Source organism: Aureobasidium pullulans (assembly GCF_000721785.1).
Source record: "Aureobasidium pullulans EXF-150 unplaced genomic scaffold scaffold_47, whole genome shotgun sequence".
In the NCBI taxonomy this organism is placed as follows: Eukaryota; Fungi; Ascomycota; class Dothideomycetes; order Dothideales; family Saccotheciaceae; genus Aureobasidium; species Aureobasidium pullulans.
In genome coordinates this window covers 72,944-85,117 of record NW_021941067.1, presented here as the reverse complement: position 1 = coordinate 85,117, position 12,174 = coordinate 72,944, and the positions used below count along the sequence as shown (strand labels likewise).

The 12,174-nt window shown below is 50.3% G+C and overlaps 6 protein-coding genes across 6 annotated transcripts; 2 read left to right on the top strand and 4 right to left on the bottom strand.

The window, feature by feature from the left end:
* Positions 1-628: 628 nt before the first annotated feature.
* On the top strand, positions 629-2,340 carry M438DRAFT_350369 (histone acetyltransferase). Its single transcript, XM_029906614.1, has one exon. The coding sequence runs from the start codon at positions 675-677 to the stop codon at positions 1,947-1,949; it is 1,275 nt and encodes a 424-aa protein (XP_029754748.1). The 5' UTR covers positions 629-674; the 3' UTR covers positions 1,950-2,340.
* A 253-nt stretch (positions 2,341-2,593) lies between these two features.
* On the bottom strand, positions 2,594-3,235 carry M438DRAFT_350367 (uncharacterized protein). Its single transcript, XM_029906613.1, has 2 exons — positions 3,033-3,235; positions 2,594-2,971 (listed from the first exon to the last, which is right to left on the bottom strand). The coding sequence occupies exons 1-2, from the start codon at positions 3,190-3,192 to the stop codon at positions 2,730-2,732; spliced, it is 402 nt and encodes a 133-aa protein (XP_029754747.1). The 5' UTR covers positions 3,193-3,235; the 3' UTR covers positions 2,594-2,729.
* Positions 3,236-4,063: 828 nt separating this feature from the next.
* On the top strand, positions 4,064-4,733 carry M438DRAFT_350366 (uncharacterized protein). Its single transcript, XM_029906612.1, has one exon. The coding sequence runs from the start codon at positions 4,111-4,113 to the stop codon at positions 4,483-4,485; it is 375 nt and encodes a 124-aa protein (XP_029754746.1). The 5' UTR covers positions 4,064-4,110; the 3' UTR covers positions 4,486-4,733.
* Positions 4,734-5,199: 466 nt separating this feature from the next.
* M438DRAFT_285513 (regulator of G protein signaling superfamily) lies at positions 5,200-6,395 on the bottom strand (the record flags this gene model as incomplete). The annotated part of the gene is made up of 3 exons (XM_029901532.1): positions 5,200-5,436; positions 5,488-6,175; positions 6,235-6,395. 3 exons carry the CDS (start codon positions 6,393-6,395, stop codon positions 5,200-5,202), a joined length of 1,086 nt encoding a protein of 361 aa, XP_029754745.1.
* An 806-nt stretch (positions 6,396-7,201) lies between these two features.
* M438DRAFT_171985 (Cupredoxin) lies at positions 7,202-9,210 on the bottom strand. Its single transcript, XM_029899132.1, has 2 exons — positions 9,100-9,210; positions 7,202-8,770 (listed from the first exon to the last, which is right to left on the bottom strand). The coding sequence occupies exons 1-2, from the start codon at positions 9,105-9,107 to the stop codon at positions 7,273-7,275; spliced, it is 1,506 nt and encodes a 501-aa protein (XP_029754744.1). The 5' UTR covers positions 9,108-9,210; the 3' UTR covers positions 7,202-7,272.
* A 1,201-nt stretch (positions 9,211-10,411) lies between these two features.
* M438DRAFT_285522 (FMN-dependent dehydrogenase) lies at positions 10,412-11,970 on the bottom strand (the record flags this gene model as incomplete). The annotated part of the gene is made up of 10 exons (XM_029901533.1): positions 10,412-10,487; positions 10,540-10,616; positions 10,670-10,837; positions 10,895-10,911; positions 10,966-11,112; positions 11,158-11,305; positions 11,340-11,582; positions 11,639-11,741; positions 11,797-11,830; positions 11,880-11,970. 10 exons carry the CDS (start codon positions 11,968-11,970, stop codon positions 10,412-10,414), a joined length of 1,104 nt encoding a protein of 367 aa, XP_029754743.1.
* Between the last annotated feature and the right edge of the window lie 204 nt (positions 11,971-12,174).

Genomic DNA, 12,174 nt, shown 5'->3' with positions numbered 1-12,174 from the left:
AGTTAGAGTTAGAGTCGGAGTCAGAAATTTTGTACATAACGTAGGAATCCTATAGTATAGAAACTTTGTATAAAACGCGGGAGTCCTATAAGATAAGAAGGGTCTCTTTGTATTAAGTCTAGGTTACGTAGGGATAGGCTATTAATACGTTATAAACGAGGATTAAAAGTTTGTATACGCGAAGAAATAGAGGAGGAGAGGAGTAGTATAGAGGAATAATAACAACGCGACGCGCGAGGAAACTATAAGCCGTACGTACGCATAAATTAAGTCTTAATTTACGTTTACAGCGGGAAAACTTTTTTCGTTACTAGCGCGGATGTAGCGTACGCGAAGTAGGGATAGGAGGGGAGTAGTAGTATACATAGGAGGGGGATAGCAATCTCGTGTAAGCGTAAATCATGCTATAGTAGCCGTACGCGCGGCAGGTACGGGTAGCTTCACTAGTCGCGCGCCAAGTAGGGATAGGAGGGGGGTAGTAATCCGGATGGGAGGGGGATAGCAATCTCGTTGCGTCGAGACATGTGGTCGGGCGGAGGTCAATGCTCATGATGGATGCCAAGACGTGTCTCCGCAAAAGGCGGGCCCGAGCTCCAGACATTCACATGCTCGTGACGAACGCTCGGAAGCGACAGCGAGAGTCAGTCGACAAAGCATCCCAGAGACAAGCCATCATGGCGCCATCAGCACTTGTGAAAGAGGAAGGCGCATCCACAGCCAAGCGCAAAGCCGAGTCGCCGTCGGAATCCGTCTCGGACAGCAAGCGCTTCAAGGCGTCGACGTCGCCCACCCCCACCCTCGAACACGACACAGGAGACGCCGTACAGTCGAGTGCTCCACGCGTCGTGCCCTTCCCCGAGAAACCTGCCGTCATCGAGGAGCGCAATGGCGAGATTGAGTTCCGCGCCGTCAACAACGATGGCGACCGCGAGAGCTACATCATCCTGACGGGCCTGAAATGTATCTTCCAGAAACAACTGCCTAAGATGCCCAAGGACTACATCGCCAGGCTCGTCTACGACCGCACCCATCTCTCCATGGCCATCGTCAAGAAGCCTCTCGAGGTTGTGGGAGGCATCACATACCGCCCCTTCAAGGGCCGTCAGTTCGCCGAAATCGTCTTCTGCGCTATAAGCAGCGATCAGCAAGTCAAAGGTTACGGCGCACATCTCATGTCGCATCTGAAAGACTACGTCAAGGCCACCTCGGACGTCATGCACTTCCTGACCTACGCCGACAACTACGCCATCGGCTACTTCAAAAAGCAGGGCTTCACAAAGGAAATCACCCTCGAACGTCCGCGCTGGATGGGCTACATCAAGGATTACGAAGGCGGTACAATCATGCAGTGCAGCATGCTCCCCAAGATCCGCTATCTTGAGTCGGGCCGCCTTCTTCTTAAGCAAAAGGCTGCAGTCCACGCAAAGATCAAGGCCGTCTCAAAGTCCTTCGAAGTCCACCCCCCACCCACGCAATGGAAAGGTTTGAAGAAGGGTGACTCACTGCCATCCATTGATCCTCTCACCATTGCCGCAATAAAGGAGACAGGCTGGAGTTTGGACATGGACGCTCTGGCCCGCCAACCCCGCCACAACCCCAACCACTCTCAGCTCATGCACCTGCTTTCCGCCCTTCAAAACAGCACCCACGCGTGGCCTTTCCTCCAGCCCGTCAACAAAGACGAGGTTCTGGATTACTACGAAGTCATCAAACAACCAATGGACCTCAGCACAATGGAACAAAAACTCGAAAACGACGCATACGAGACTCCCGAAGACTTTATCAGAGACGCCACCCTCATCTGTGTCAACTGCCGACGCTACAATGCCGAACAAACTCCATACCACAAAGCTGCCATCAAGTTGGAAAAAGAGCTGTGGAAGAAGGTCAAGGATGTGCCCGAATGGAGTTACATCGAGCAGGAGCATTTTGCAAAGGTTGGCAAATAGAACGATGGTGATGTAGTCTTGTGTGTTTTGCTGGCGTTTCTGTATACTGGCGTTCTGGCTTCTTCCTTTCCTACTGCGATACCCCTTGTTTTGTTTTCTTCTTTCTCCTTCGTCATGAACACAACAAAGATATGAAAACTTTATTGCTCTGACTTCTTCATGCCGTTCGTTCATTTGTTTTTCCATCCTAATAATCCTGCCCTTTCACGATCTGGAAGGTGTTGCGTTCTGACGGGCACTATTGTATCGATACACCGCTGTCGAGATACTCTTAGAGGTTATGGAGCCTAATGATCATGTGTGCGAGTTCCAGCTGGCCCCCGATAAAAGACGCCAGCGCTCTTCTAGACATGTATGAGCTCGATACTGCACTCAATAGCACCTCCTCCACCACTCCTACCACTCCTACCACTCCTATAAGCGACGCCAGCGCGATTCTGGACATGTATGAGCTTGTTGCCAGGTATTCGGCCACTACCCGCACAGCTTGTGGGTGTAGATCCACGGAACGGGGCTCGTGACCTTTCACCCCTACCCCACGTTGACTGCAGGTAGACCATACCGCTTGTCGACATGCACAGTGTAATTCAGATTGAGCATGCTGCCCATTGATGGCAGCTCGAAACTCATAGTTTGATCATATTTCGCCGGCTAAGCAGGGTTATTCCCGCATTCATTCTTGCATACCTACAAGTATGCTTGTGCTGGACACGGCCAACTGAAACGACACAAAAGAAAACAAACCACTTTCATCCCCGCCCTCCTATTCTTTTTTCTCTTTCATCCACGGACGCCATCGCAAGGCTTGCACTGGCAGGATCCCTTCTTGCCGCGATTGATCAACCAAGCCAAGTGAAACGAAAACCTGCTAGCCGACGAGAACCACAGTCCCGACGGGTGGCCCCAGAGGTACAGATCACCCGCGCGATTGTTCTTCGTGCCACGAGGTCTGTACATGAGCTTATAGCCAGGAGGCAAGCTATCCAGCGTATCCTTTGGGTTTGACCAGAAGAACTCGCCATCTGTGAGCACACTGGTTAGCATATTCATCGACTCTGACTGTTTCCTCATATGCGTGCTTACCCCATTCTTTTTCGAGGAGGTTGAGGTAGTTTTCCACCTGCTCGACGGTTGCGGGTATGTCTTGCTTGCCGGTGGGGTGTTTGCTGACATCGCCGTCGCTGTTCTTGAGGAGATCGAGTCGATAGATGATCAGGTCTGAGGGGTGGTCGGGGTCGTTCATGGAAGAGAGGAAGTGAGTGTAGTCTGGGCCTTTGTCGTGCCAGGAGAATCTGCACGATGTGTGGCAGTTGTGGTACCATAGACCGAGTGTCGTCTGGTTTTCAATGTGTTGGTCGCATTTTTCTTGATCGTTGAGTTGTTGTGCCATGGTTGATGCGTTTTGTCGGATGTTGTTGATGGGTGAGGAGGTCAAGTCACGTGTGATGGTGGTTTTATAGGGAGGAGCTCCGTACGTGTCGTGTCGTGTCGGAAGTCGATGGACTACCTATTCGACGGACTACCTATTCGACGGACTGCCTATTCGACGGACTGCCTATTCGACGGACTGCCTATTCGACGGACTGCCTATTCGACGGACTGCCTATTCGACGGACTNTATTCGACGGACTGCCTATTCGACGGACTGCCTATTCGACGGACTGCCTATTCGACGGACTGCCTATTCGACGGACTGCCTATTCGACGGACTGCTCATTCGACGGACTGCCTATTCGATGCGATGTGAAGGCTGGTGATTCATTGTCGAGAGTACATGGGCGAAACACAATAAATTGTGCTCTACCCGCAACGAGGTCATGGTGTACTATTGCCACTCCTCGACATGCTATATCCCAGAGCATCGCTTCTTTAAGATGTTTGTCGAAGTGCAGGAAGTCTTGTTGCAATCGCCAATCGTTGAGAGTCATCTACCGGAAGGTCACAGTCCTTTCTAGCATCTCAGCCTGCCATTGCTTTGTAAAGAAGTGCCTGTCAAAATGCAACAAGTGTTTCCAGAAGAATGAATTGCCATTGAGAGAGCATCCCGCAGAACCATTAGAGCGTCACTTCCGTGCCATTCCAACACAGATTCGGCATGTATAAATACAGACCATCCCACGTGACTTTCTCTCTCCCCTTCTCATCCACATCATCGGCAATCATGGCTGAACAACAAACCACCTTCGCCGTCTGGAATCACGAGTGCACCCTTGGCCAACCATGTAGCTCGCGCACCCACGTCTCGAACAACCCAACCCCCATCCCCTACTCCGATATGCTCCAAGACGACGACGACGATGATGATAAAGAGCTGCAAGCCGATGAGTCCGAAGCCGAGGAAGATGACGACGGCGATTACTGCACCCTACGCATCGACCTCCTGGAAAACAGCGATGGCGACGAAGCTTGGCGTCCTGCCCCCAAGGAGGGTGAAGATGAGGCAGAGCTTGCTGGTCTACAGCACACCATCAAGTTTTTGAAGAACCTTGAGAGCACTTTTGGTAAATCGCCTTGTCAAGCACCCTGGGTCTTCTGAGTCTCCTATTCAAACCCCTGGCTGACAATCATATCACCAGCCGCCAATTACAAGATCCTGGTCAACCCTACCGACCACACCGCCAGCTTCCCCAAAGACTATGTCTTGACGCACAAAATGCGCCCAAGCAACCCTAACCACCCAGGAGACTCTCAACTATGGGGCCATCCTTCCGGCGAGGTCTTCAGATCTGCATCGTCGTTCGCCGTGCACTTGCACTGGTTGATCAGAGACGACGACGATGGCTGCGAGTGCGTTTGCTGCAAGAAGGTTGACCCTGCCGGTAAGGGCCAGAAGGTCAAGGATAAGAGCAAGTCTGACAAGAAGAGTAAGAAGGGCAAGAAGAACAAGAATTGAGCATGGTAAGTCTCATGTGCACGGAGAAAGAAGACAAAGACATTAACCAAGTTTTTTATTTTCTTTAGAACAGCAAAAGGCGTCTAAGAAGGAAATCAACACTTTGCATAACCCTTGCTCGCTCCTCCAGCCCGGTCGAAAAGAACGCCATGCCTGCAGAAAGATTGGAGAACAGAAAAAAAAAAAAAGGAGTATCGAGTCAGAAAGGGGTATGGAAGAAGAATAGAAAGGGAATAATGACATGAAGAAGAGGTGTCGGAAGGCGTGATAATGGTGGGGCGGTAGAATGAGAATAAAGAATCAATGAAATCATCCCATCACGTCAAGCGATGAGCTCCTCGTGCCAATCCGTCCTGATCAGAGTCTCTTTCCAGGAACGAAGATGAAGAGACAACACACGGCGGCATCGATGATAGCAATCCACATAAGACACATCATCGAGCGACGTGTGAGCAGGCGATGGACAAAGTTCTCCTTGACGGCAAAGTAATTCGTAAAGGTATATTCCGAGTAGCCGAGAAGCGCTTGGATGGGATCAAGCATGTACTGGTGAGAGACGAGGAAATAAATGGCGATAGTGAATGGTAAGATGACCTGGGCCTGTCAGTAAGGAGGGACCAACCAGATGAGATGGATTCAACATACCCAGCATCTTGTGCTTCTGCTCATGTCCAGGAAGATGAGGACAAAGGCGGTCCAGATGGCAGCGAACAGGGCAACGAGACCAACGACCAACCTCAACATCATGCTGGGCTGGACGATGTTGCCCAGGGCTTTTGCTCTCAGGAAACCAGGGAAGGCATCACGCTCCATGGCCTGGAAGACGTAGTCCTTAGCTGCGTCAAAGACCTCTGGATCATCACGTTGCTGGGTCTCAATGGCGTCTGTGACTTGCTCGAGGATGCCGACGGGAATGATAATTTCACGTTCGGAACCTTGTAGCAGGTAGGTGTACAAGATTTTCTCAGCGCTGGCACGAATGTCCTGTCTGGAAACGGTAGTACCGGTAGGAGACTGGTCTTGGGTGTAGGGGCTGGTGTCTTGAGTGCTGTCGACCATTGAGCGGCGATTGTTTTGGGGATCAAAGTTGTTGCTGCCGAGAGATTGCGAGGGCGAGTGCATACTGTTGTTGTCGCCGCGCAGGAAGGCAGAAACGCGTGTATCCTTGTCGTTGGAGCTGGGGCCCACCATGCCGCTGTCGTCGTATTGTTCCAGTACTTGCGAACTACGCTTGCTGCCGCTCTTCTCCAGCTCAGGTGTTTCGGCTAGCACGCTGCGATGAAGACCTCGGACGTAGTGTCGGCATAGCGACATGTGTTGTGACACATCCAGCCTGTGAGGGTGTGTTAGTCTTGGCGAGTTATTTCAGGCGGGCAGTAGAGAGTTGTATACCAGAAATCGAGGTAGTCAACACTGCGTTGAGCATCGCGCATGTAGATGTAGAAACTAAACAGATCGACGGGCGGTTTTGTCTGGCGGCTGAGGACTTCGTATAGATTGGGCAGGCGATTGCGCTGGATAGTAATGTCGGGCGTGGGTGTGCGGTGCGCCATTGTTGCTATGATGATTTGACGTGTCGCACGCTTGGATGTCGTTTGCGACTTCTTTCGCGCGCTGCTGAGTGGCTTTCGATTACAGTGTCTGGTAAATTGAAGTGAGGCGATACTATGAGTGAGGGTGGGCGGTCGGAAGAAAATAAGCTGGTTGAGAATGGAGTCGAATTGCGAAGAGGAGGAAGTGAAATGAATAGTCGTTTGATGTCGTTACTTCTCCCCTTCCCTGACCTCCCCAAGAGAGCGATCCTGCTTCAACGGGGAGACCGTACGCTCGGACCACTAGCCAAACACGCGAACCAATTACGCCCAGTAGTTCCCCGCTAGCCGCTTCGACATGGCGTCTCACTCTCTTACCATCTTCATTATTCACTCCTTCGCAACATGACGAGGCTGTGTATGCTGATATCCATAGCATCGGAGTGCAGAAGCAGGTATCGTATCAATCCTGAAATCTCTCAGCCGGCAATACATGAACGGCCGCTACAAAATCCATGCTTTATAACAATCGCCGACGTGCGCGATACGATCTGCAAAAACAGTACTCCACATCAACAAACACAACAACATCATGCTGAGGCCTGCACGCGTGACAAATTTGGGATTTCGGAGGAATCTGAAGCGCCAAGCAACACGCAAAGTCAACTCTCATCTTCAGGCACTCAGCAACCGGTATTCCAGGAGGAAGTCGTGACCCTACACGGTCAATCTGATCAGCCACGTCGGCCAAATTGACTAGCCAACCATGCTCGTGGACGATTACAAAATCATGTAGATTTCAAGATGGATTAAGACATTATATTGTTCTACTATTGATACTCGTCGCATTACTAAATCGCCTTATATGTACAATTCAAGAACTCTTTCCTCGGGTTGCTTACGGGCTGCCAGCCAACTTGGCAGTCAGCGGCGGCAAGGGGCAAGTCTGACCGTCCACTTCCGTGCCATGCACAACATAGTTCTGCTGCATGCCGAAAAGGTTGTGAGACGACACATGGCACAACAGCTGCCAAACACCAGGCAATTGTGCGTTCATGTTGAAGGTAAACATTTCGCCGGCGTTGATACTCTGAGAGGCTTGCCAGATGTCGTTGTATTGGAAGTTGTTGCCGTGCAGATGGAATACGTGAGACGCACCACCAAATGCCATAACGTACCAGATGACTGGATCGTCCCGGCACATTTCGTAAGGTGCGCCATTGCCAAAGACATAACCATTCATGGTGTAGAAATTGGGTCCTTGAGCATCGCTAAGCTGAATCGCTGGGAAGTTGGCCAACTGTGGCACCCAGAAGGATTCATTGCCGATAAAAGGGCGAACAAGCTGGTTGGTGGCGCGCATAGTGCTGGTATCAACCCCGGCATTCTTTGCGTTCTCACCAGCCATAAAAGAGCGAGCCTCGTAGTGGGTGTTCGTGGTAACAACGAATTCACGGTGAGCAGACATTGTGCTGTTCATCTCGCCGCTGTTGTAGACAATGATGGGACCAGAGAGACCAGCAGAGGTGTCGGCAGGCATGTTGACAAAACTGTGGTATGACCATAGACGGCTGCTCTGGCCAGGGGCCGGGGCTTGCGAGTCGGAGATGAGCCACTTGTAGACTGCACAACCGCCAGGAGGGACGGCGTCCTGCTCTTGCACATTCGGTGTTTCGCCGCTGGTGGTGTTGGGGTATAGAGAGCCTTCGTATTGTTTTCCATAGTAGAGTCCCATTGAATGCATCGAACTGTAATGATCCTTGAGGTTGTTGACAAACATGATCTGAATCATGTCACCAACCTCGCCTCTGAGGATAGGGCCGTTGATGCCATTGGTGGCAGGTTGTTCGCTCTGGGTCGTGAAGCTGTCGTCTGTGTAGCCCTTGTACACAGCTTTTTGCCATCCACCCAGTCCCCAATTGGAGGTACCAAGAGATCCGGTGATGTTGAGATATCCAGCCGCTATCGCGTGTGGAGAGTTTTGGACAGGCACACCAAGCCAATTGTCCCAACCACTAGGTGCATAATCCCAAGCCACCTCTTCGGCGGCGACGTAGTAGGTTCTCACATTGCCAGAAAAGTTGAAGTTGGAGGGGATACTGTTCTTGCTGGGAAGCTGGTAATCAATGAGAGCTTTGCACTCGTTCTGGGTAGCCAGCTTGGATGCATCGGGGGTAGTGCTGTTGGGTGCAATCGAGAGAATGCCTCCGTTGGGGCTGATGGAAGCGGCAGCAGCATCGACTGTAGTAGTGGCATTGGAAGGGACGACTCCAGGTGTAGCACTCAAAGTGCCGTTTGGCGAAGGGGTCGAGTAGGCTGGTGATTGTATTTGACCATCCGAAATTTGTGTGACTGGGCTGCTAGCACTCGATGTAGCACTTCCTGAAGAAGCAGGACTGGCACTGAGGATCAGCGAAGTGGCTGCGGACGAAACTGTCACTTCAGCATTGACACTATCGGACAGTGATTGAGCGAGAGAATGAGTGACAAGACCGCCAAAGGCTGCCAGGAAGATTGTGGAAGAGACCATCTCTGAAACGAGTGTAGAGATAGTGTGAGGAAGCTTGTTGAAACAACCGCAAATCTACGCAGAGACGGGCTCTAGTGATATAGCTACTGCATGTCCTAGCCTTACAACATTTCAAGGCATACCCACACCTTCGAGTTGCCTGGGAAGGCAGGGATCGGGACGAATCTGCATGGTTGGGAAAAGAACAATACCCACCTTACCATAGAGAATCCACACAGGATTCGATCCAGGAGCAGGGAAGCGAGGGGCGGGATGATGCATACTCGACCACGCAGACAGGCTTCTGACACACATGAAAGGGCTGGTAATGAGGTTTTCGCGCGCTCAGCAAGCACATTTGATGGTGTAGTAAAACGGCGACTGGATCCGCGGCTCTGCAAACAGAGCACCCGTGAGGAGAGCCGAGAAGTTTAATCCAGCCTTTGATCTCTTGTCTTCGATAGAGTTGTAGATCGAGCGAAAGGAACAGGAAGGTGGAGGAGGTGGAGATGTTTTTTCGCGTGGCTGAAGCGTGATATCCAGGAAACTGGGCGGTTGCTCGGGCGGGAATAATAGAGTTTCATGCATGCATATGCAGTGTGGCTGGTGGCAGTGGCAGGCGTCAGAGGCACAACAAATGTGCCGTACAACCTTGTTGAAACCAAGTGTTGCCATGACAGGATTCCTACAAAGAGTAGCGCGGTAAGGTTGAGGGGATTGTCTGGTGTTGCAAACCTCCAATGGTAATTCATCACCGGTTGATAGGTTTCCTTCTTTCGTAGGAGACGCTGACCAATACCTGCCAAGGCAGGACGCGATAACTCGACCAGACTATGGGACGCTATTCAAGTCGATGATGCTCTGTTTGTCCGGCGGAGCACGGTCAAGTCGTGATTCAGGATGCCCATCCGATCATGATGAAAGTGGAAACAGCGAGGGCAGGTTGAGTGGGGAGGTGGAAGAAGCATGGACGCATTTTGTAGAGCAATGGTTAGCCTTGGCGTCGCTTCGACCTCATGGCCTGCATCGAACATGATCTCAATTCCGTCAACTTGCTTTCTCGTGCGTTTTGCTCACCTAAAGCAAAGTAACACTCGAGCCTAGCAATAGTTAGCTGTGCTTTTCTTGTGTGGACTCAACCAGGTCTGCATTTCCACCATTCTTTTCCTTTAGCTTAAACACCAGGAGAGAGACCAAGCTAACAGCAAATTGAGTGATTTGACATCCATATCATCTCTTGTGCTGTCAACCATGATATTCACATCAATAGCCTCGAAGTGGTCAGTCCGTGCCGATGGCTAAAGAGCAATCAAGTTGTTCGCTTGCCCACCCTTGTGAGACAATCATAAACTTTACGTGGGTTCGAGGTTATTACTCGATCAGCCGTGGTGTTCCACAATGGTTTCTAGAGATATAGGATTTTCTAGAGATATAGGATTTTCTAGAGATATAGGATTTTCTAGAGATATAGCAATTTAGAGAGAGAGAACTTCAGATAGCTGCTCCTCCTTCACGACACACCCATCGCTTACAATTTGCATAGTACACCGTCACCCTTCAGTACTGCAAGATGCCCACGATTGATCTCTTTGACCGTTCGACATCTATTGGCAGATTAGTCAGACCCTAATCAAGCTTCTTGGATATTCAACTTACCCAGCCAACGCCATAGTCATACGCAACTCGGCCATCAGAATCTTCACTGCAAGTTCGACACCTTGTTGTCCTTTATACTGCTTCTCCGTCAGCCTCGCTCTTTCCAAGTTTTAGCCAGGTCGTAATTCACAGCAAGCCCCCATATCGGTACCCTACCCATGAAAACGAAATCAGCACCCAATGCCAATGCTTTGAAGATGTCACTACCCCTTCTCACGCCTCCATCGAAAGCGATCGGGATCTTGCCTTTTGCTACAGAAGCGCAGTCACGGAGACTGTCAAGTGTTGCAGGTACACCCTAGAATTGAAGCACGATTAGCAGATTCAGCTGGAAAATCAATGCTGCTTTGCTTACGTCTAGCTGACGACCACCTGGAAATAAGGCTTGTTAGCGACTAGAAAGTACAAGATTATCGGCACACTTACCGTGATTCGATATCATGATACCGTCAACCTTGTGTTGAATCGCCAGGGCAACATCTTCAGGCGAAGCAACGCCTTTGAGCCATATCTCAAGTTTAGTTTGCGATCGCATCCACGGTATCGCGGTATGCCATTCGATCGTAGCATCTTCTCACGGTCAGTAGTCATCGGGTAAAAACGGGTTATGGTCCTTACCGTATTCTAGTCCCTCTCCCACAGCGGTCAGGTTGGGCCACTCGAGTCCTTCGGGAAGCTCAAATTTGTTTTTATGCTCATTCAATCTTTGTCCCAATACTGGCACATCAACAGAGAGAAAGATCGCCTTATAACCAGCAGCTGTAACCTTGTCAGTCGTAATCAAGATGAGAGTCCACCACTGACTTGCCTTCAGCACGCTTGATGGTATTCGCACATGCCACTTTGTCCTTGATCATCGAAATGTGCATGAAATATGGGTTGCCCGTGCCCTGAGCAATCACATCTTCAAGGGCTTTTGTCGCAAAAGCTGATAATCCCATACAAATGTTCGCTTTTGCTGCTGCGCGTGATGTAGCCAGTTCACCATCGGGATGTGCGAGTCCATGCATAGCTGCTGGACTAAAGCCGAAAGGTGCAGAGGTCTACATTGAAAGATCAGTCTCGTCTGATCGATTCTGTCAGAGCAATTCATGTTCACCTTGATGCCAAACATGTTGGTTTCCAGGTCTATCTTTGCCACATTGATCATTACTCTCGGTCTGATTTTGTAGCGATTGAAAGCTGCTTCGTTGTCTTTGAGTCTGTCATGACGCATATTAGCTCAGAAGTACGAGGTCCTTGAGAAAACAAACATACGTGATAAGATCCATCGCTCCTTCGTTATAGTAGTCTAGGCCATCAGTACGTTGCTCAACTCCACTCAAGGCGATTGATCTCACCCCTATACATTTTTGGCATATCACGACATGCTGCTTCCTTCAAATCCGCGATCGTGAGGACATGTGGATCAAGAGTCGGTAAGCGGTTCATGATGACTGTTGGAATGAAAAGTCGCTGAGAGAATGTAAAGATGATCGAGTTGGACAGCAATAGGTGGTTCGAACAAAAGCTGTCGTTGTTCACCTTATCGTCACTCAATAGATACATGTAAATACTTCTCGGCGTTGGCTTTCCCTTTCCAAAGTCAAGATAACAAGGCAACTCGATGCCGATAACGTCGGCCTATCTTGATGC